Source organism: Rhinichthys klamathensis, unplaced genomic scaffold (genome assembly GCF_029890125.1).
Source record: "Rhinichthys klamathensis goyatoka isolate OS25496 unplaced genomic scaffold, OSU_Roscu_1.1 h1tg000247l_1, whole genome shotgun sequence".
NCBI classification, from domain to species: domain Eukaryota; kingdom Metazoa; phylum Chordata; class Actinopteri; order Cypriniformes; family Leuciscidae; genus Rhinichthys; species Rhinichthys klamathensis.
Genome location: NW_026606769.1, coordinates 1016047 through 1038066, shown reverse-complemented (window position 1 = coordinate 1038066; position 22020 = coordinate 1016047). Strand labels below are relative to the sequence as shown.

At 37.5% G+C, this 22020-nt stretch overlaps 1 protein-coding gene across 1 annotated transcript; it reads right to left on the bottom strand.

The window, feature by feature from the left end:
• Nucleotides 1-1437: 1437 nt before the first annotated feature.
• lin52 (lin-52 DREAM MuvB core complex component) lies at nucleotides 1438-21340 on the bottom strand. The gene is made up of 6 exons (XM_056266327.1): nucleotides 21244-21340; nucleotides 20547-20621; nucleotides 20330-20367; nucleotides 20185-20251; nucleotides 19545-19628; nucleotides 1438-1830 (listed from the first exon to the last, which is right to left on the bottom strand). Exons 1-6 carry the CDS (start codon nucleotides 21260-21262, stop codon nucleotides 1775-1777), a joined length of 339 nt encoding a protein of 112 aa, XP_056122302.1. The 5' UTR covers nucleotides 21263-21340; the 3' UTR covers nucleotides 1438-1774.
• Between the last annotated feature and the right edge of the window lie 680 nt (nucleotides 21341-22020).

Genomic DNA, 22020 nt, shown 5'->3' with positions numbered 1-22020 from the left:
GATAACATGACAGTGTTGCATCTGCGCGCTCTGAGATGCAAATCATTTACGATGGAGGAAAAACTACGATTTTGTTCTCTTGAACACATGGAAAGGAAATGCTGCTTTATTCGCAAATGTTTTGTGCGATTTTCCAATTTTGCGCCTAAGTTAAATTAGCAACTTTGGAAAGGAAACAGCTAGTGTTGCTTTCAATTAGAATTACAAATGAAATTTCTACTATAAAGCAGCTCTCCAGTGTGTTCAATGTTTTTACATCGACGGACTGAACAGAAATTAACCAGAGAAGATTTCAACATCAAAGAAGCACAACTACCCATTACATAATCAGCACAGTAATTTGAATGATAGCTTGAAGGTGTTTACCAGCCAGAGCGAACTTTTCCGGAAAGTTTGCAAGCAGCTTTGAACTCTCGAAACAAACTTCAAACGAACTTGAACGGCCTTATTTGGTTTGAAATGACGTCACAGCAGTTTGTTCTTTGGTTTCGCTTGAAGTATATTGGGGCCTTTAATAAAAGATCAACAACAGTACAGAGATACATATACGTATGTGAGACTATTTGCCAGAGGTCAAGGTTGTTTTCCAGAGAATTTGCAAGCTCACTTCTCTTTAAACTTGTTTAAAAGCTTGTTTAGACAGTTAAAAAAATGAGGGGCAAATCTGGGGCCTCCAGAGCAGGATCAGACACCAGTAGTTTTGAATGGTTTACACCAGCAGCTCCCTTGTTCTATGTGAATCAGAAAGACAATTAGGGGCTTATTAGACACTGGGGGAGAGGCGCACACCAAAGAATTGGTGGGAGCAGGAGCGAACACTCGCCAACCGCAGCCTCTACGACATCTCCAGCCGAGAACAGTCCTGGCCACTGTCTCACCTAATTACGCTCGCCAGAGCGTTCTTTGTTTGCCGTTCAGCATGCCTGTCTGATTCCCTTTTCTCCCAGACTGTTCGCGCCAATGTCCCTGGAAGTGTGCTAATTAGAGAAGAAATGGCCCTAGTAATTATGTCAACTCTTGTTAACAGGAATGACAATGAGCAATATTATTTTTACGCAATGTTTTGTACTGGGGGCCTTCAAAACTTCCAATTCCCATTAAATAGATAAAATGGCCTTGCACTGGCATGGAAGCACTCTCATGTCAAAGCCTTTCACATGTCCGGAGCAAAAGAGGGACGTTAATGGAGCAGTCGCTGGAGTGGCACAGGCATGAAGTTATTGCCCTAATTAAAAGTTTGAACACTACTTCATGAACTCCCTCATTGTTTCATGGAAGCTACTTTCAAGAAAACGTCATTGGCTGGCCAATGGGAAGCAAAGCCTCACTAGCAGATGCAAAAAGCAAAAGTGTTAAAAATGTACTAAAAAATTAAATAAAATAGGAAGATCTGCATTTTTTCCGACAGGGCATGTAGGCGAACACAACCAACTGTACTTCATTTAAACAAAAGTGAATTTTTAATAAAACAATTGAAGTTGTATTACACTGTATTAAACACAGCAGAGTGAAAAATAAATACATTTATGAACATTTATTGAATAGCACACCACTATCCTACCCTTTCTACTCAGCACCTGTCATTTAAAGAACTTTTTGAGAACATATATACAAAATATATTGATGCATTGCTGTTGTGATGTTTTGACCCCAAATCAGTCAAATCGTATTGAAAGCATTTAAAAGCTAACGTATCATGCTACTGTTTTCTGCCTCACAAGATCACAATCAGGTGGTAGCTGTCCCGACAGGTCAGCGGTCGCCATCTGGGTCTTCACTTTTTGGGTCTCTCCAAGATGTTCAGGAATTTCCCTCTCGTCATTTCTCGGGCTGGAAAAGGACAATAAAGTCAACAGGTTATTGCACTGTTATAGACACGACCACAACGCATCATTGAAGTGCCAGCAGAGATTGTCAACTAGACTCTCCCCTGTGAAGGCCTCATCGACACAACAGCCATCGACACTACAGCCATCAACACTGATCCTCAACAAACCCGTCTCCATCCCGGCGTGACTCCGATCTTCAACCAGATGGAACTGGATAATATTCTGATTGTTCCAAACCAATCTGACTTCTGACATAATGCTGCCTGAATCATAATCATACACTGTTTGTTCATTGGCCAGAGGAGAACTGGCCCCCGACTGAGCCTGGGTTCTCCCAAGGTTTGTTTCTCCATTCTGCCTCCTGATGGAGTTTTGTTTCCTTGCCACTGTTGCCTTTTTCCACCTTTGTTGCCATTGGCTTGGCTTGCTTAGTTGGGGACATTAAATTTAACATTTAATTTAATATTCAACAATAATATTGATCTGCCTGCATTGGCACTATTATACAATAGCTGAACAATGACATCACGGTTTACTCCAGAGCGGCTATATACAGTATATATAAAATGAAACATCACTGAACTAACTTAAGCTGGACTGTGACACTTTTTTCTTCTGTATAAAAAACTTTTTTGCATTATTTTCCTGTTATCTCTGTAAAGCTGCTTTGAAACAATCTGTATTGTAAAAAGTGCTATATAAATAAATGTGACTTGACTTGACTTATATGAAAGACAAAGTCTCCAAACCTTATCAGATGCACGTTAAGTAACTTAACATGGTATATTTTAATCAGAGAAAGCTAGATCCTGAGTAATTATTGAAGTAAATATAATGTACTAAAATAAAGTGTTTCTAATGGACCCATTATTTCATCTTCAATCTCAAAGCTCCATCAACATAATCTACAGCACACTCTCCTTATCTTTTAGAAATGGAGGTGTAACAGCCATGACCCCTCCTGTGGTCAGGCTGACACAGGCACTGATGAGCTGTTGGTTGTGTTTTTCAGGCAGGAAAATGATTGGAGTGAGGGACAGGGTAAGCGACGGTGTTGGGCGGCAGCTAATGAAATAATGTGATGGAATTGTAATTTAGATGAGCTGCCCTGTGTGGCGTGTTAATGACAAGAGCAAGTGTCAGTGGATTCACCTTTAGCTTTCCATCACTGGATTAAACATGATGCAACCTGGATTTAGATTTAGAACTTCATACCATCTCATCAAACATTTTTTTTTTTAAAAGCCAAAAAACCCCCACAAACAATGGAGATGAAATAAGGTGATAAAACCTAACAATAGTTTTAAAAAATACAAGTTTGGGCTCGGTAAGATTTGTTAATGTTTTTAAAAGAAGTGTTTTTAAAAGAAGTCTCTTATTTGTCTTAATTGACAAAATAAAATAAATTTTTTTTTTTTAAAGCAACACCAAGGACCTTTTCCTCTGCGGTCGCCCTACAGGTTGAAAGCGGAATTGTCCACTACCGCTGTCGTAAATAATTTAGCCTACCGCAGCCTACGGTCACACGCGCACGCTCGCTGTTTATCCAGCACCGGTTTTGGAATCAACAATGGCCACAGACAATTTGAGGAAGTGGTGGGGGAAGTGACGTATGCCGTAAAGCAGTCTAATTTTGTAGTTCTTTTTGTGCTCGGGTTACTACCCGAAACCCAAAGTTACATAGTGCAAGTAAAAGCGATACAGACCACGTCAGGCTATGGCAGACGTGTCATTTAACCTATTGTAAGTCGATGTACCATCACAAGGGTCTTGGAAATATATTATGAAGGTTGAAAAACTACATAGTGTTACTTTAAAATGTAATTTTTATTCCTGTGAAGGCGAAGCTACATTTTCAGCATCATTACTCCAGTTTTCAGTGTCACATGATGTGCTGATTTGGCGCTTAAGAAACATTTCTTATTATTATCAATATTAAAACCAGTTGTGCTGGTAAACATTTTTGTGGAAAACGTGATACTTTTTTCAGGATTCTTTGATGAATGGAAAGTTCAAAGGACAGCATTATATTATCTATTTCATTCATTTGAAACCCATAAACACCATACATGTCTTTACTGTCACTTGCTGAATGAAAGTATGAATTATTTCTTCTTCTTCAAAAAAAGAAAGAAATACCTACTGGCCCTAAAATGTACTAACCCCACAACAGAAAATATATTTTACATATACTAATATACTTAAAAGGTATTTTAGAATATTACAAATTTATTTTAATATTCTTTTAATTAACCTTATATTCATCACACACACTTTGAATGTAACATGGTGTGTGTCATAACCAGTTTCCAAGAGTTGAATGAAGCTTAACTAACTAGACAAACAGAACAAGCATACTACAAAAATATATCTCACATTAAAAGTGCATTGTACATCAAAAGTTAAAATTCACAGGAATAAAAATTAATAATCATCTTATTTCTATTTTCCTTGGCATAGGTTCAAACAGTAGACATTTGACTCCCATTAGATCCCTGAGAGAGCTATGAGTAAAGCCTGAAAGTCAATTTAGTCTTCAGTATATTAAATCAACAGATTTCAACATTATAAGTGAAAAACTTAATGATGAGCATTATAAAATATAACAATCATTAAACATCCCACTGCAGTGTCAATGTGAGAGATTAGTGCCTCAAGTACTTTCCATAAGTATGTGTGTGTCTTAATCCCAGGTTTAATGTCAATGATAGGGCAGCTAACGTTTTGTTAAATGGGCCACTGGTTTCTGGAGGGGTCCACAAACAGGGGGAAAGAGCTTCGTCATAGCTGAACTAACAACCCTACTCTAACTCTTACTACCCCTCTCCCAATCTCCCTCACATGTTCAGTCCAAAACAATACAGGAGTCTGTCTGGCCAAGCATTCTCCCATGAGACCCCTTCACCAGAGTGCACCCCTCTGATCCACTCATTAATTAGATTTCCATTTATCCTCAATTCCCGTCAGAGCAGAAGAGAAATGATTTGCATTGAGTGAGTTAGATTAAAAAGGGGAGTGTAGAGGGTCCTGCCAGCAAGCCTTGCTCAAACACACACACACACACAGAGACAAGTATGTGCATTTACACACACACAAAGCTGGTCCTGTCACTGGACGGGGCAGATCAATACTGATTAGCAGGAGTTAGAGATTTGTTTAGTTGATTAGAAAGGTCAATTACTAATTCTGTACTTAGTTAATCAGCAGCTTGTTGCCGGTGACATCCATACTAAATGGCATATTATGGATTCCAGAGGGCATATTATCTTCTTGATGGTATATGTACACTTGTTCATATTTGAATGAAGCAAATATGCTTCATGATGAGTTAATAGGCAAAATAATGGTAACACCGTAATAAGCCGATATATGAGCAAAATCATAGTGATACAAACGGTTATGCAATGTTTGGTTATTTTAAAATATATTATGATAAATATATACACATCTGCAAATATTAAATTATACATCTTGATATTATATTAAGACTATTATATATATATATATATATATATACACATACACACACATCTGTAATTTATACATCATGATATTATGGTAATATCATATTCATAATATAGTACATACATAAACACGCACATACATATATATATATATGTTATACATTTACAATAGATTATTGCATTTATATATATATTAAATAATATATGCATTGGTCTGCATACGACACATTAAATGAAATATGATCAATTATATGTTACCATTAAACTTTTCTTTCAAATTTCTTTCAAAATGAATACAGTTAAACAGTCATGGATGCTCTTTTATCTTGGGAATCTTTTAGAGGCCAATAAAGCACATCTGGAGACAAGACGGCTTGTTTTTAACCCCGAGGAGAAAATGAATTCCTGGACCTTAAACTGAATTTTCTCCAAAACCTGACTGCCCCAATTCACTTTCATTAGAAGTCAAACACACTAATCGTGCCCCTGTTGCGCATCTGAAACTGCCACTTGGCTATTACGGGGAGTAATCTTTATTTAATAGATTTAACATCCATTCTCGCTGCCTAAGCCTCATGGGACGGGGGAGGACAGACACACGCTCGCACACAGGCCCACCCTCTCGTCCCGCGTTGGAACACATACACCTGATGCTCATGTTTGTGTTCAAAATTCAATTACCTACTTATTGATACTTCACAGAGATATTTAAGATGCAGACATGGTGAGTGATTTCCCAAGGGAGGCACTGCTTCCTCTTAATGTCCCAGCCGAGAGCTCTCCTCTTCTCACCCCTCCCTCCAGCCGCTTGACACCACGAATCATTACACACACACGCACTCACGCACACTGCCAGCCCTGCCACAGCCTATCCCTGTTCAAGAGGTGTCCTTATTAATAGGCAATCAGTCAAAATTCATTCATTAAAAACCCTAAAAGGTTTCACACAGGCGCTATGATTAGCTGGGAAAGAAAATCCAATGAATTCCTAATGTATTTATGGAAATAAGGTGTCATTTCCGATCTGTTGACAGAGGTGGCGGCTAGGACAGAGAAGGGAGAGCGATTTAGATGAATTCCTTCCACTTTCCCTCTTTACTGGTCTAAATTCTAAGCCACGTTCGGGTGTATCTGGGCAGTCAAAGAGTCTGAATGATGTCATAGCATGTCAGGGTCAAAGGGAATTAATTAATGCACTGCAAAAAATGATTTTCTTACTCAGTATTTTTGACTTGTATTGCAGTGCGAATATTATAACATTCCTACATTAAGATAAATTTACTTGAGAAGCAAAATTACTTAAAGCATTAGTTCACCCAAAAAATGTAAATGGTCATCAATTACTCACCCTCGTGTTGTTTTAAATCCCTAAGACTGTCATTCATGTTCTAAACACAAATGAAGATATTTTTAAGGAAATCTGAGAGATTTCTATCCCTCCGTTGACAGTCCACGCAACTATCACTTTGTCTCTTCAAAAATGTCAGAGAGATAAACTAATAAAGAGATAAAACTAATCCATATGAATCAAATGGTTTAGTCCAAATTTTTGTAGAGACTCGGTTGCTTTATATGATGAACAGATTAAATTCAGGTTATTCACATATAAAAATTGATCAGCATCATAAACAGAAGCTCAACCGAACCTGCTTGACGCGCAAGAAAAAAGACTTCTATCTTGCAGAAGCTCAAACGTGCTTTGTAACACGTGAGAATGAACCTCATTGGTTCTTGCATGTCAAGCGAACATGCTTGAGCTTCCTTTTATCATAACTGGTGTGTGAGTTGATGAATGTTTATATGTGAATAAACGCCTAAATTCAATCTGTTCATTATATAAAGCAATCATGTCAAAAAATCTGCTCAATTCAAATGGATTAGTTTTACGATCTCGTTATGAACTTTTTAACGCATCAAAGTAGTAGTTGCGTGGACTGTCAATGGAGGGACAGAAATCTCTCAGGCTTTATTGAAATATCTTAATTTGTGTTTCCAAGATGAACGAAAGTCTTACGGGTTTGGAACGACATGAGAGTAAATGGTAACAGAATTTTCATTTTTGGGTGAACTTGCCCTTTAATTAAGGTACTAAGTGTTTTCTGAAATAAATTATCGAAATTAAGTGAGTTTATACTTAAAACAAGAAAAAAAATCTGCCAATGGGGTAATAAAAATAAAAATAAATGTAATTCAAAGTGAATGTTTCTTACCCTAAATGTTCTTGTTTTAAGCATAGTCACTTTTTTTTTTTTGAAAACAAGACTATATCTTTTCATTTTGCTTCTCAAGCAAATGTATCTTGATTTAAGAATGTTTAGATATTTTTTCAGAAAACAAACACTTTTTTACTTAAACTTTTGCAGTGTGAAGTTAAGGATTATATTTTGAATGTTACCGCAAACATTCCCTGCTTTATTCTGCCACTATATCAGCCATAAAGATGCAGGAAGCGAGCAGGACTGTGTGAGGGGAGGGGAAGATGAGAGGACAGGAAGACAGAGGAGAGTAAAGTCGAGGAGAGCTTTCCCCCAGCTCAGCCTGTCATCTAGCAGCACTTCATAACTGCTTGCCCCTGCGGTCGAGTGTCTCTGATGGATTGATGGAAGCACATTACTAGGGTAGGGTAGCATCACTGCAATCATATTCAGCGACACACTCCGCTTAATAGAGAAGAGATTGATCTAGGGGAGGAGGCAGTGAACATTGGGGCCATTAGCGCTGGACGGGTCTGACCTTCATACTGGGTGCAAGAACAGATTGAACAGCAGGAGGTTCTTGAATGTTGCAAGCCAGAGTTTTGTTCCTTCCTGAATCTTCAATATTTATCATATGCATCTGGAGCAATATGGAGCACCACATATGGGTCAACAACATCACAACCAGTTTTTGAGTGAGGATCTATTAATTTGTTCAAAAATACATAAAAAAAAATGCAATTCATTAATGCACACAATTCACTTGAACATACCTCTTCTGAGCATATTTTTAATTTCTGTATTAAAATGAAATTTTTTTGGAGGTAAAGAGGTCAAAAATGTCATACTGTCTTGATATGAAGGAAAAAGCCTCATTTAAAAAAAACTGATTTTTTATTTTCCATATTATTGTTATTATTTCAAAATGTCTTTACAGCGAATTAATATTTTAAAAAGTTTTGTCCACCAAATCAAAATCAATGTGTTGCACCCAACATGCAGAAAAAATAAGGAAATTAGAGAGGACGCCTGTAGACACATGAGTGCATGTCAAGGTCAATAAGTCTCTAAAATATCAGATAATTTGACCTGTTTATTACAAGGCAAGGCTAGATCAGACACACACACACAAGATATACCCAGCCTACAGGAAAATTGACATATCTACCATTTATTAAAATATTATTAAATTAAGCAATTGTTTTATTTGAGAACGCAATGAAATGCACATAATTTTTGGACAGACTGTCATACAAAATTTATGAACATGCAAAAACATGAGAACCATCAAAATATTAATAACTTATATTTTAGTCAATGTATGCTTTTTCCAGTGAGCTTTCCTGTGTAACTGTAGTTTGCTTTTTTTGGCAAAATAATTTTGTCAGATAATATCTAAACCAAGATTAGTGTTTTGTTCTTCCCTCATATTTAAAATGTTTTTTTTTTATATATATATATTATATATTTTAATCAAATTTGTAGGGTCATTAAAAACAAATATCCCCTCTGGACATCACATGGATGGATATTTAAAACACTGTTTAAACACCCTAACGTATTCAAGGTGGTAATATATTTTTTAAAATAGCTGTTTACTTGATTGTTACACCACATGAAATGTCTAGTCATTTTGAGAAATCCTATGAAACCAACATGAATACAAACAGTAAGAAATATTTTAAACTTGGCATGTGTGTTTAAACTTGAATTTTGAAAAAGAATGTTCCTTTTCTTTATTGTAGACACTCTTCTTTGTCATTGAGCCATTATGCTCCTACCGTAGCATCTGTAATAAATCATGACATATCATATATGTCTGGGGAAACATTAGACTAACTAATTACTAAATTTTCTGAAGAAAATGTGAGTGCCACTTGACTGTACAAAACATGCCCCCATGATACTAGAATGGTTGCCAGAGTTTTTAAATGGTTTTTGGTAATCCTAAATCGGATCACTTATAAAAGTAATAACCCACCTCTCCTCAACAAGCTGCACGATCTGAGGTATTATTCATGTTTAATCCTCAGGGTTAGAGAGTTTTGAAAACCCCTTAGTGGGCATTATTAATGGATTTTATGCATTCCTACTTTCCTGCTGCTTATTTTGCTTCAAAACACACAAAAATGCAGTTGTAATCTTGTTATACCTACAAAATATTTCCAAATCATTCACCACCCCATTAAAAAAACAAAAAAAAAACCACGATTACTCAAGTAGAAACAAGTGTGTTACATCATCTGTGCAAGCCGCCGCAGTGGAATCAGAGATATCATCAGCATTGCCTGAGGCCTGGCTGTCCCAGAGGAGCACTCTCCATTCAATTACCTTCAATAACAGTACTTATCAGTGTAGTGACTGGTCCTGTGGGAGCGGATGGGCCTGATGACCATGCTCAGCAGCCCCCCGACAGCAGCATTCATCACGGCCTGGAGCAGATGGGTACTGGTGGGGGGCTGGAGGGGTAGGCACACGTCAGGTCCTCCCACAATGACCCTGATCAGCGTCACTCAGCTAAGAGAGGAGGGGTAAACATCCCCAAGGAGACTGGTGTGGCACATGTCACGCTCACACACACAAATAAATACACATGCATATGATATTCTAATCAGCCTATGGTCGCACCCCCAAAAGGTTTACGCACCCCTCATGTAGCAGTTACAGATGAGAAAATGTGCTGACCCACTCAACACCAAGCTATTAAAATACTTAGTATACAATTATTTATACGTTTTAAGCTTAACATAAGTCCGTGATTAATCAAAGCTTAATATATGCTGCCGTTATTCATATTTTTCAACCCCAAACATATGCGGCTAATGCATCTAAAGGCTCGGCATCTGCATGTGCCCGAGCTGAAAAAATAAATAAATAAATATATAGAACAAATGTGTGGCTGATAACCTTGCCTTTGGGGTGAGCTTTCACTGCCTGATTGCATTATCCCCATTAACTAGATCACGACTTTAATGGCCGTCAAGCCAAAGGTGCAGTAAATCTTCCTCCTCCTCCACACCCTCCCGTCTCCTAACACTACCTCTCGTCAGCTCGTTTAAAGGTGCTGAAGAGAGAAAGAAACATGATGAAAAAGTAGCTCAGATTTACAAGGCTTCCCCTGACAGCTAGGAGAAGGAAGAAAATTAAACCACACCGCATTAAAGGGCGCTGCGTTAAATGCTGCTCTGAGCCGAATGATAATCATAATTTCATATCTGTCTGCTCAGAGGAGGAGGCATTACATACGAGTTCGCTTATTTACAATATCTTTATGGTTTTGAAATATACAATATATTGAAATGATGCGGAACAATGTAATGAATTGATATAAGCACAGAGCGGATTACAGCTTAGTTCCCTTACATTCATGTTGTTACACATATGTGTACAGAAGGGTCCAAACGCCTGAGAACATAATTTGTGAATCAGATTTTTTTTCCATCTAATTTTTTTCTTTTCTTCCACCTCAAAAAAAAAAAAAAAAAAAAAAGATTTTGAAAATTGTAATCCAAGGAAACAATTATAATAATGTACACTACTGTTCAAACGTTTGGGGTTGGTAGAATTTGTTTTTGAAAGAAGGCTCTTATGATCACCAAAGCTGCATTTGTCTAATGATAAATACAGTAAAAACAGTAATATTGTGAAATACTATGACAATTAAAAAAAAAAAAATCTTTTTAAAGGGTTAGCTCACCCAAAATGAAAATTATGTCATTAATGACTCACCCTCATGTCGTTCCAAACCCGTAAGACCTCCGTACATCTTCGGAACACAGTTTAAGATATTTTAGATTTAGTCCGAGAGCTTTCTGTCCCTCCATTAAAAATGTATCTACGGTATACTGTCCTTGTCCAGAAAGGAAATAGAGACATCATCAAAGTAGTCCATGTGACATCAGTGGGTTAGTTAGAATGTTTTGAAGCATCGAAAATACATTTTGGTCCAAAAATAACAAAAACTACGACTTTATTCAGCATTGTATTGTCTCCCGGTTCTGTTGTCAATCCGCGTTCACGAGTCCGCAGTGACGCTGCTGACGTGTTATCTGGTGCGTCCGTGTATTCGGGTTCAAATAAATATGGCTGGGCAAAAAAAATGCAAGTCTTCCTCTGTGTTGAAATCCTTAGACATGTTTGTGAAGATTATTTTGTTTACAGCGTGCGTCTCCCTCAGACTGTAAACGAAGCTCGGGCGCACCAGATAACACGTCAGCAGCGTCTTACATCATCAGCGTCACTGAACGCGGCTCGACAACAGAACCGGAAGAGAGTACAATGCTGAATAAAGTCATAGTTTTTGTTATTTTTGGACTAAAATGTATTTTCGATGCTTCAAAACATTCTAACTAACCCACTGATGTCAAACCCACACTCACACATGGACTACTTTGAGGATGTCTCTATTTCCTTTCTGGACAAGGCCAGTATACCGTACATACATTTTCAATGGAGGGACAGAAAACTCTCGAACTAAATCTAAAATATCTTAAACTGTGTTCCGAAGATGAACGGAGGTCTTACAGGCTTGGAACGACATGAGGGTGAGTCATTAATGACATAATTTTCATTTTTGGGTGAACTAACCCTTTAATGTAATTTGTGGTATTTTCAGCAGTCATTACTCCAGTCTTTAATGTCACATGATCCTTCAGAAATCATTCTAAGCTCAAGAAACATTTCAGCAATGTTGAAAACAGTTGTGCTGCTTAATATTTTTGTGGAAACTGTAATACATTTCAGAATTCTTTGATGAATAGAAAGTTCTATTTGAAATGGAAATATTTGGTAAAATTGTAAATGTCTTTACTGTCACTTTAGATCAATGCAATGCATCCTTGCTGACTGAAAGTATTAATTTCTTGAACTTCTTCAACTTAAGAACGGGTAAAATGAATATGAAATATTTCCGATTGAATGCCTTTGTATCGATGGTCAGATTTTCTTTCTTCCACTGAATAACAAGACGGCCTTTGAAACATGATAACTTAATGTTCCAAAAAACTTGTGGAGTTCAAGCAGCTGACTATTTTCTAACTATTATTTCGCTCAATAGCTTAGAGCTGTGACAAATTATGTTTGGCATAATCTTGGTTGAACAAGCCTACTTTAATCATCCGTCTTGATGGAGATTTTAAAAATCAACAGTGAACTCACAAGGAGACCTCTCATCACTTCACCAGTATATTTTCCACATTACAGAACCAAGTGAAGGGTTGGTCAAAATCCCTTGCCTCTTCAAATACATATATAATCATATATCATTTTGAATGGTTATATACTTCCTTTATAAAAATCAATAATCAAATATATTCATTATCACATAATAATTTTTATATTCTTTGTGCCTGTGAAATTATATTTTCTTAAATGCATGGATGCAAGTAACCAGTTTCTTTTAGGTGCATTCCAATCTTACTTTGAGATTGCACGTAGTACACGCAGGACACGAAGGCCACGTAACCCACAAGGCCGTTTGTCTCTTTCTCTGGGATCAGTAGAAAGGTTAGAGGGTCCTAAAGGCAGCGTGGGCACATATGATTCTTCGCTGGACATATAGTCAAGCTATATTGAGCGTTACTATCAAACTTTAATTGTTGTATTAAAATGTATTCTTTCCAGTATATTTCCTTCCTTGGGAGTAAATGCCAGTGATCTGTTTTTCTCCCAAACGAGTGAATGTTTTAGCATTATGTTTTGGTATACTTAACTGATAATAAGGAGCTCAGACTCTCTTCAGCCTTGATGGGAGCTGTTATTTGCTAGTGTCTGTTATTTGTGTGTGTGTGCGTATGACATTCTATGTAGGTTCTGGACGGTCGGACCAGACACCCCGGCGCCCTTCTCTAACCTGCGAGGCCACCACAGACCTAAATCCAATGAGTGGACGACAACTATCTTGACTAATGGCGATAGTCCCTATCTCCTCACATGTGTTAAATTGTTTAGGCTCTTAATGTTTCTTAGCCAATGAGAATCATTCAACCTGTAAGCAATGACGTAGCTTAGACCTTGGAAATGGTATAACTGCTGTGATCTTTGTAACTGTAAGCGGGGCGGCCTACGAACTCCTGTGTGAGTCTTGAAGCTGACTTCTGCTGATGAAAATGCAAACTATCTTCAGTAAAACTTTTCTTTAATTTTTTATAATTCTGACTCCGGGTCTTCATTCTTCATATCTGGTTCTGGGTCTTTGACTGTACACCCCTTACACAAGTTTGACCAGAGACTTAAGTAACCAGTGTGTGTATAGCCAAAGATATATAAGAAACAAATGTGTACACAAACTCACACTAAATCACAATTTTGTCATGCACAGGTTATATATTAGATGGCGAGGACCTGCTTCCAGCATTGGAAATTAATTTTCTTACTCCAGTTAAAAAGAATACATGTCTTGTAGTATGTTGCATTCCTACAGAAATCACCATGAAAAAGCAGAGGATAAAATGACTGGAGGGTGGAGACATCTAGGTTGACTTATTACACTGCTAGGAAGCCTACTGAGCGCAAAGTCAAACATATTAAATGGAGGCAGAAAAGACTCCGGTTATGCCTTTCTACTTGCCATCGTTACATAGCATTAACCCCAGAAATCTGCATTTAGACAGCATTAATGCATGCACTTTCACAGATTTTTTTTTTAATAATAATTGCTATGGGATATTCTAAATATTAAATGATAAAACATGAAATGATGCATTAAAAATATCCACAAAATAATATAACTTATGCTTGGTCTAATAAATATAACAGAACAGAGGAAAGTATTAATATATTACATTATGTTATTATTGTATGCACCATTTACAACCAAAGACAAAGGTAAGTAATATGGAGATCCCTTTCACTCAAATGTAATAGAATAATTAATGAACGAGTAAGTCAAAACGGTTTTTTATGTAGATTCAGAATAAATACATTTGTTCAAAATGGACCTTTTTCATGTTTCTGGGGCTCTCAGAAGCGGAAGTTGTCATAGTTAAGTAAGAGATTGATTACAGAAGTTAGAAGAGAGAAAGATGTCAAATTTGCCATCTCTGCCTCAGCTGTTGTAGAAACACCCTCACAACAGCGGTAATTATTATTATTTTTTGTCATTTACTGACATGGTACTAGCGTTATAAAAATGTAAATGAAAAAAAGATTCATCATAGTCTGGGAAAAGGGTCCATAAAAGGGTAAAGTTTAAACTTTTGACTGAGATTTTACCTGAATTCACCCTACGTTTCTCATTGAAAGGAAATCTTGTTGAGGGATGTTTTTGAACATGCCGCACAAAAGGTCAAAAATGCCAGATGGAATGTAATATATTTGAAACAAGTGTTTACAAATGATTTGCAGTAGTCACTTTCAAATTGTGCAAGATCTGTACATCTGATGCCCATTTTCATTTGGTAAATCATGAAAACACTTATCTTTCCTGTAATCCTGCCAGTATGGATTAAGACTACCTCTAGCAAGTCTGTGATATAACATTTCAGAGCCACTGGGCAACAAGCCAGTTCTGTTTAAATATAGAGAGGGGATTCATTTGAGACTTATCAAATAAAATAAACAAAAATATACCGTATATATTTTTTGAGTAATGATGGTAGTCATTTTTCAGGTAGGTTTCAAACAGATTTACATTCTAGATTATTTATAATAGTTTATGCGTTTTAAAGAACCTGTATCGTAAATCTAACAGCAGGGGGAAACTGTTTTTCGATTGACTACACTCCTGGGCAAAAGAAAAATGGGCCAAGCCAAAAAATGGCAAATTATTTAATGGTCTTAACCATTTTAATCACAAATCAGTGGTCAGGAAATAAGTATTACACAAATACTGTAGATAAAGTAGCTTAGCACAGAATAGCTTTCCCCTTTATTTTCTTTAAAAGTTTAAAGGGGACCTTGATTTGTGATTTCACTTTTTTAACTTTAGTTAGTGTGTAATGTTGCTGTTTGAGCATAAACATCGGCAAAGTTACGACGCTCAAAGTTCAATGCAAAGGGAGATATTTTCTTTTACAGAAATCGCTTTTTAAGGACTACAACAAACGGCTGGTAGGGACTACAACAAGCTTCTTCCCGGGTTGGTGACATCATGAAGCCTAAAATGTACATAAACCCTGCCCCCAGAGACAAGCAACAAAAGGGGAAAGGCCATGTAGAGAAGAGAAGAGGATGAGTTGTTGTCGGCGTTTTTTACATCCCGGAAAAAGTTTGTCCTAAGGTTGACGAACTTAGAGGTTAAAATTTATTTCCTGAACATTATAACCTCAATGTTTGTCTGTGCGCTGCACATTTTACAGAGAACAGCTTCCAGAAGAGAGTACAATGCAGGCTATACGCACCAAAGCTTCTCCTGAAAGACGTAGCCATTCACATTTTGTCAGGACAATCTGTTGTTTATGGATCACAACTTGTAACTGTGTCTTATTATTTGTAGTTGTGTTTTCTATTAACAGTTACAACTATAAGTTTTATGTAGTTGCTTTGATAGATATTATGTAAAGCTTTATTATGTAAAGCTGTGCCTCCAGTAGCCTGCTAACTAACATTACAGTATTGATCTAGTGTTTACTTTAGCTTTTGTAAGCTCTTGCTTTTGTTAAATCGCCCCTTAGGAAACATCCCCCTTAGGAATTATCCATGATTTTGTGATTGATTACTGTTTGTTTTACCATAGTTTTCCAACAAATATGAATAAAAGGTGGATAACATCGTATCTATAAGAAAATTACAAAAATTCCACTCTGAAACGTCCTGTGAAATCCGTGCTTGCAAAGTCCGTGCTTGAAAAACGTTCAGCACAATCCTCTTGTTCGTTAACATTGTCAGGCTCTGAATCGTGCTTAAAATAGTTTGAAATTGATGCCATCGTTAATATTTACATCTGAGTAGAGCTTGCGGTTATGAAGGGGCATGACATTTCCCGAACACACGCTAAGCGCTGCCAATCACAACACACTGGGACAGCTAACCAATCACAGCCCATTTCATATTACAGAAGGAGGGGCTTCGAAAACAACACGTTCAAACAGACTGGGGATACAGGAGCTGTAATAATGTAAAATATGTGAAAAATAATAAAAATAAAAAATATTTTCTAGTACACCCCAAAAACAAAACCAAGACTTCGTAAAAGGGCATAATAGGACCCCTTTAAGCCGTGTGGGTAAAATTGCAAGACAGCTTTTTGCAGGAAAAAGAGTGTGTTGTTGATGGCTTCAAACAGTTCATGAGTACCGGTAGTTGAAAAATGTCTCCAAGTTAGTTTGAGTTTAATGTGAGACCAAATATAATTAATAATAATAATTCATTACATTTATATAGCGCTTTTCTCGGCACTCAAAGCGGTTAACAGAAGGGGGAATCTCCTCAACCACCACCAGTGTGCAGCATCCACCTGGATGATGCGACGGCAGCCATATTGCGCCAGAACGCCCACCACACACCAGCTTACTGGTGGAGAGGAGACATAGTGATGAAGCTAATTGGCATATATATATACACTCACCGGCCACTTTATTAGGTACCCCATGCTAGTAACGGGTTGGACCCCCTTTTGCCTTCAGAACTGCCTCAATTCTTCGTGGCATAGATTCAACAAGGTGCTGGAAGCATTCCTCAGGGAGTTTGGTCCATATTGACATGATGGCATCACACAGTTGCCGCAGATTTGTCGGCTGCACATCCATGATGCGAATCTCCCGTTCCACCACATCCCAAAGATGCTCTATTGGGTTGAGATCTGGTGACTGTGGAGGCCATTTTAGTACAGTGAACTCATTGTCATGTTCAAGAAACCAATTTGAAATGATTAGAGCTTTGTGACATGGTGGAAGTAGTAGCCATCAGAGGATGGGTACATGGTGGCCATAAAGGGATGGACATGGTCAGAAACAATGCTCAGGTAGGCCGTGGCATTTAAACGATGCCCAATTGGCACTAAGGGGCCTAAAGTGTGCCAGGAAAACATCCCCCACACCATTACACCACCACCACCAGCCTGCACAGTGGTAACAAGGCATGATGGTTCCATGTTCTCATTCTGTTTACGCCAAATTCTGACTCTAACATCTGAATGTCTCAACAGAAATCGAGACTCATCAGACCAGGCAACATTTTTCCAGTCTTCAACTGTTCAATTTTGGTGAGCTCTTGCAAATTGTAGCCTCTTTTTCCTATTTGTAGTGGAGATGAGTGGTACCCGGTGGAGTCTTCTGCTGTTGTAGCCCATCCGCCTCAAGGTTGTGCATGTTGTGGCTTCACAAATGCTTTGCTGCATACCTCGGTTGTAACGAGTGGTTATTTCAGTCACTGTTGCCCTTCTATCAGCTCGAACCAGTCTGGCCATTCTCCTCTGACCTCTGGCATCAACAAGGCATTTCCGCCCACAGAACTGCCGCTCACTGGATGTTTTTTCTTTTTCGGACCATTCTCTGTAAACCCTAGAGATGGTTGTGGGTGAAAATCCCAGTAGATTAGCAGTTTCTGAAATACTCAGACCAGCCCTTCTGGCACCAACAATCATGCCACGTTCAAAGTCACTCAAATCAACTTTCTTCCCCATACTGATGCTCGGTTTGAACTGCAGGAGATTGTCTTGACCATGTCTACATGCCTAAATGCACTGAGTTGCCGCCATGTGATTGGCTGCTTAGAAATTAAGTGTTAACGAGCAGTTGGACAGGTGTACCTAATAAAGTGGCCGGTGAGTGTATGTATATATATATATATATATATATATATATATATATATATATATATATATGGGGATGATTAGGAGGCCATGATGGACAGAGGCCACTGGGCAAATTTGGCCAGGATGCCGGGGTTACACCCCTACTCTTTCGAAAGGCATCCTGGGATTTTTTGTGACCACAGAGAGTCAGGGCCTCGGTTTAACGTCTCATCCGAAGGACGGTGCTCTTTGACAGTATAGTGTCCCCATTACTATACTGGGGCGTTAGGACCCACACAGACCACAGGGTGAGCACCCCCTGCTGGCCTCACTAACACCTCTTCCAGCAGCAACTTGGTTTTCTCAGAAGGTCTCCCATCCAGGTACTAACCAGGCTCAGCCCTGCTTAGCTTCAGTGGGCAACCAGTCTTGGGCTACAGGGTGATATGGCTGCTGGTATATTATATTCACTATATTAAATATTCACTTTAGGGTTCAAATCTGGAATCTGGCCAGGCTAAAACATGAGGCTGATGGACTTGTTCTCAAGCCACTTCTTGGTTGTCTTTGCAATTTGGGCAGGAGCATTGTCTTGTTGAAAAATAACATCTGATCATTCCTCTTTAGATAACAACTTTTCAATCATGGGAAGAAAGGCATTTTGCAACATTCTCCTGTACTCCAAAGCATTGCATGATTTTTCATAGTGAAGTAGCTCAGCAATACCAGCAGCTAAAAAGTCTCCCCACACACAATGACAGTTCTTCCTCCATGCTCTACTGTGGTAGAGATGCATTTATAGTTCTTACCAGATTTCCGAAGACACCCCTCTGGAGCATCACCATGCAACTCATGTTTCATTATGATTCACTCCACACAACTCTGCTGAACCACTCAGAATCAAACTTCCCATATTCTGCCAAAAACTTCATTCTGTCTTTAATGTTTTTCTGAGGCAGCAATGGATTTTTAAGTAGTGAATTTGATTACATTTTGATAATTTCCTGACCAATAATTTGTGGTTAAAGTGTAGATGTGTAAAATGTCTTAATATGTGACATGCTATTGCATTTGTGAATGACTTTCCTCCTCTTTGGTAATACCACCATCTAGTGGAGGCTTTTTAAAGTCACATAAACAGTGCACTGATGCACTGACTGTTTGAAACTAAGGCCAGGATTACACTTTAGTTTAACAAGGGCATTTAAGTAGCTTTTATAAACGTGCCTTAGAAAAACAACTTTACTGGTGTGCATCTTGAGACAAAACAATGGCAGTGAAATATTTTAAGATATATCAGTACAAGTTGCTTTCCGTTAAAACAGCTCAAAGTCTGGAACTAGGCTTAAGCCTTGTCTGTGAAACCAGAGGTAAGATTACTTACACTCCTCCAAGCCCAACTGATAAGCCAGATTCTGCAGTCCCTTCACCTTCTCCATCAGATTTGCTGTGGTCAAACTTCCTAATTCTAAAACAAAATAAGAAGACCAATCACATCTAGTCTGTATTGATCTATGCCAATGCCAGAACAAATAAGTTAATAAAAATGAACAAAGTTTTTTAAATTCACATTGCAATTTATCTAACTATACGCTGATTTTACGCAGCCGCCATTTTGAAATGGCTCCGGTGGGAAGAAAACCCATGAAACCGGATGCGATGGCGTATTGTTGTGTTTAATGTAGAAATTAGTTATTCTAAAAATGTACATATGTTTCTTTCATACTTTAGACTATATACAGTGAAAATCATTTATAAATCAAATTATTTTTTTATATATATAATTCAGAACGTAAAAAAAGAAGCAGGAACGAACTATATACATATCCTATATTGGATATTAACATCCAATAGTGTAAATCGCGGCAGCAGCTTCAGGTTGGTATTCCAAGGCATTGTTGTCTAACTGTACTTCCGGGGTTCTTCCCACCGGTCACATGGGACCATAACAATAAAATGCTGCTAACTGATGCATCAAGAGGCTCAATGTTAATTTGTTTTAATTAATGGAAAAGGCAGCAGACCTTTCAACATTTCAATATCTTCTGACTCCAGTTCAGCCATCCATTTGGGCGGAGAATTTGTGATAGGCTGGAATAACAAACAAAAGTCTTAAATTCATCTCTCATGTTTGAAAATTATTTATTATAATTAGATTTTTTTACTCACATTTTTGAAGGATGCAGCAAATTCTGAGACACCCGGTACTGTTAAAATATCAAAGGACTACATGGGACTTTCAAACAACATTCAGATACATAAAAAAAAGCTACTGTAATAAACTAATGCACTTAGAGTATTTCAACCAATGTAACTTTGGGTCATATGTGAAGTATCTGTGAATATGACAAAGTACTGTTCAATAAAATTAGACAATCAAACTTACACTGCTCTGGCCACAGGTCAGGTGAAGCCCGGTCAAGTTTTTCAAAACTCAGCAGAGAGGACTCAAAGTCCTCACCTATATACATATATATAAAAACAATTATACTCTTTATTACAACACTGGTTCAGAGAAACAAACAAAAAGAATTAGCATTCATTAAAATAGAACAGATCATATAAAATTAATAATACAGGTGAGTTTAAATGCTGCGACTTTGGGAACAGCAATCCTCATGTATTATTCAGGATAAAGTATTTAGTATACAAGTAATGTTATGACAGGTCACATTGGAGGGGGAGTTTAAGTTATGATTACTCAGTCAGCATCAGTCAGTAGTGCATTGTTGTGATCAAGCTGAACTAGCTGCATTGAATATCAATGCTTGACAAAAATACAAAAACACATATTTAAAAAATATATGCAAGATACAAAAAAAAAGTTTTCTTCGCGTAACCGCTGCACCATTATATTCGTAATTATTTAATACAGTAATTTATGTCGCTTACACGTAACGTTAGCTTGCTAATGACTGACTCTAAACAATTTTATCACGCTATTCCGAGGTAAAAGCTTATTTTGAAACTCAATTCGTGAATTCTTTAAGAGGATATGCTGAACAGCATAACGGTTTAACTGGTCCGTTGCATGGCTACATTAACAACTAATGCTACCAGGGAAAAGAAGAATTAAAATTTACCTCCATTCGGAGACGCCATCTTGACAACAACACACGTGATTTGAGGAAACCAATGACTGAAGGCAGTGGATCTCTGTAGCCACGCCCTCTCGTGTTGCGCTCTGTCGCAACCATTGACAGAAATTTGAATCACTGGTAAACATCAGTTTCAGCTTACCTGAGAGAAGCAACAGTAGTTTTTAATAAAAATTGAGTTCAAGATTCAATCTGTGTTAACCAGGACAGATTTAAGAAAATACATAGAACTTTTGAGACGTTAAACTTACATAAAGCCCAAAAACAAATTGTACCATTCTTCCTCTAAGCATTGTGGTTTATGAAATCTATAATATTTTCAGTAAAAGGAGCTAGACACGTTTTTGCTATCCAATGCAACACAAATAAAACCCTCATACACAGACATTTTTTTAAATGTATTCATTTCGGTCAGTCATTGGTCGGCATTTAAGACAATTACGAAATAAAACAGCAAAAAATCTTGCAAATAACATTATCATTATTCCAGAACCACATAGCCAGGCGCCCAACATGAATCCAGTTGAAATTTTGTAGTGAGGCAATCTAACTGAAAAAAAAAAAAAAAAACACAACTTGGGCCACTTAGAAATATAATATTGAGATACAAGGCAAGGCAAGGCAAGTTTATTTATATAGCACATTTCATACACAATGGTAATTCAAGGTGCTTTACATAGAAAAATCAAAAGAAATAGGAATAATTAAACAGTTAAGAATAAAGAGATTAAAATAATCAAAAGAAATAAGAATAATTAAAAC

Excerpts from the sequence above, each read along its gene's own strand:
- lin52 (XM_056266327.1), bottom strand. Across the intron at positions 20,252-20,329 it reads TTGCTGCATCCTTCAAAAAT|CCTATCACAAATTCTCCGCC; the intron begins GTGAGTAAAAAA and ends TTGTTATTCCAG. Across the intron at positions 19,629-20,184 it reads AGATATTGAAATGTTGAAAG|AATTAGGAAGTTTGACCACA; the intron begins GTCTGCTGCCTT and ends ATTTTGTTTTAG.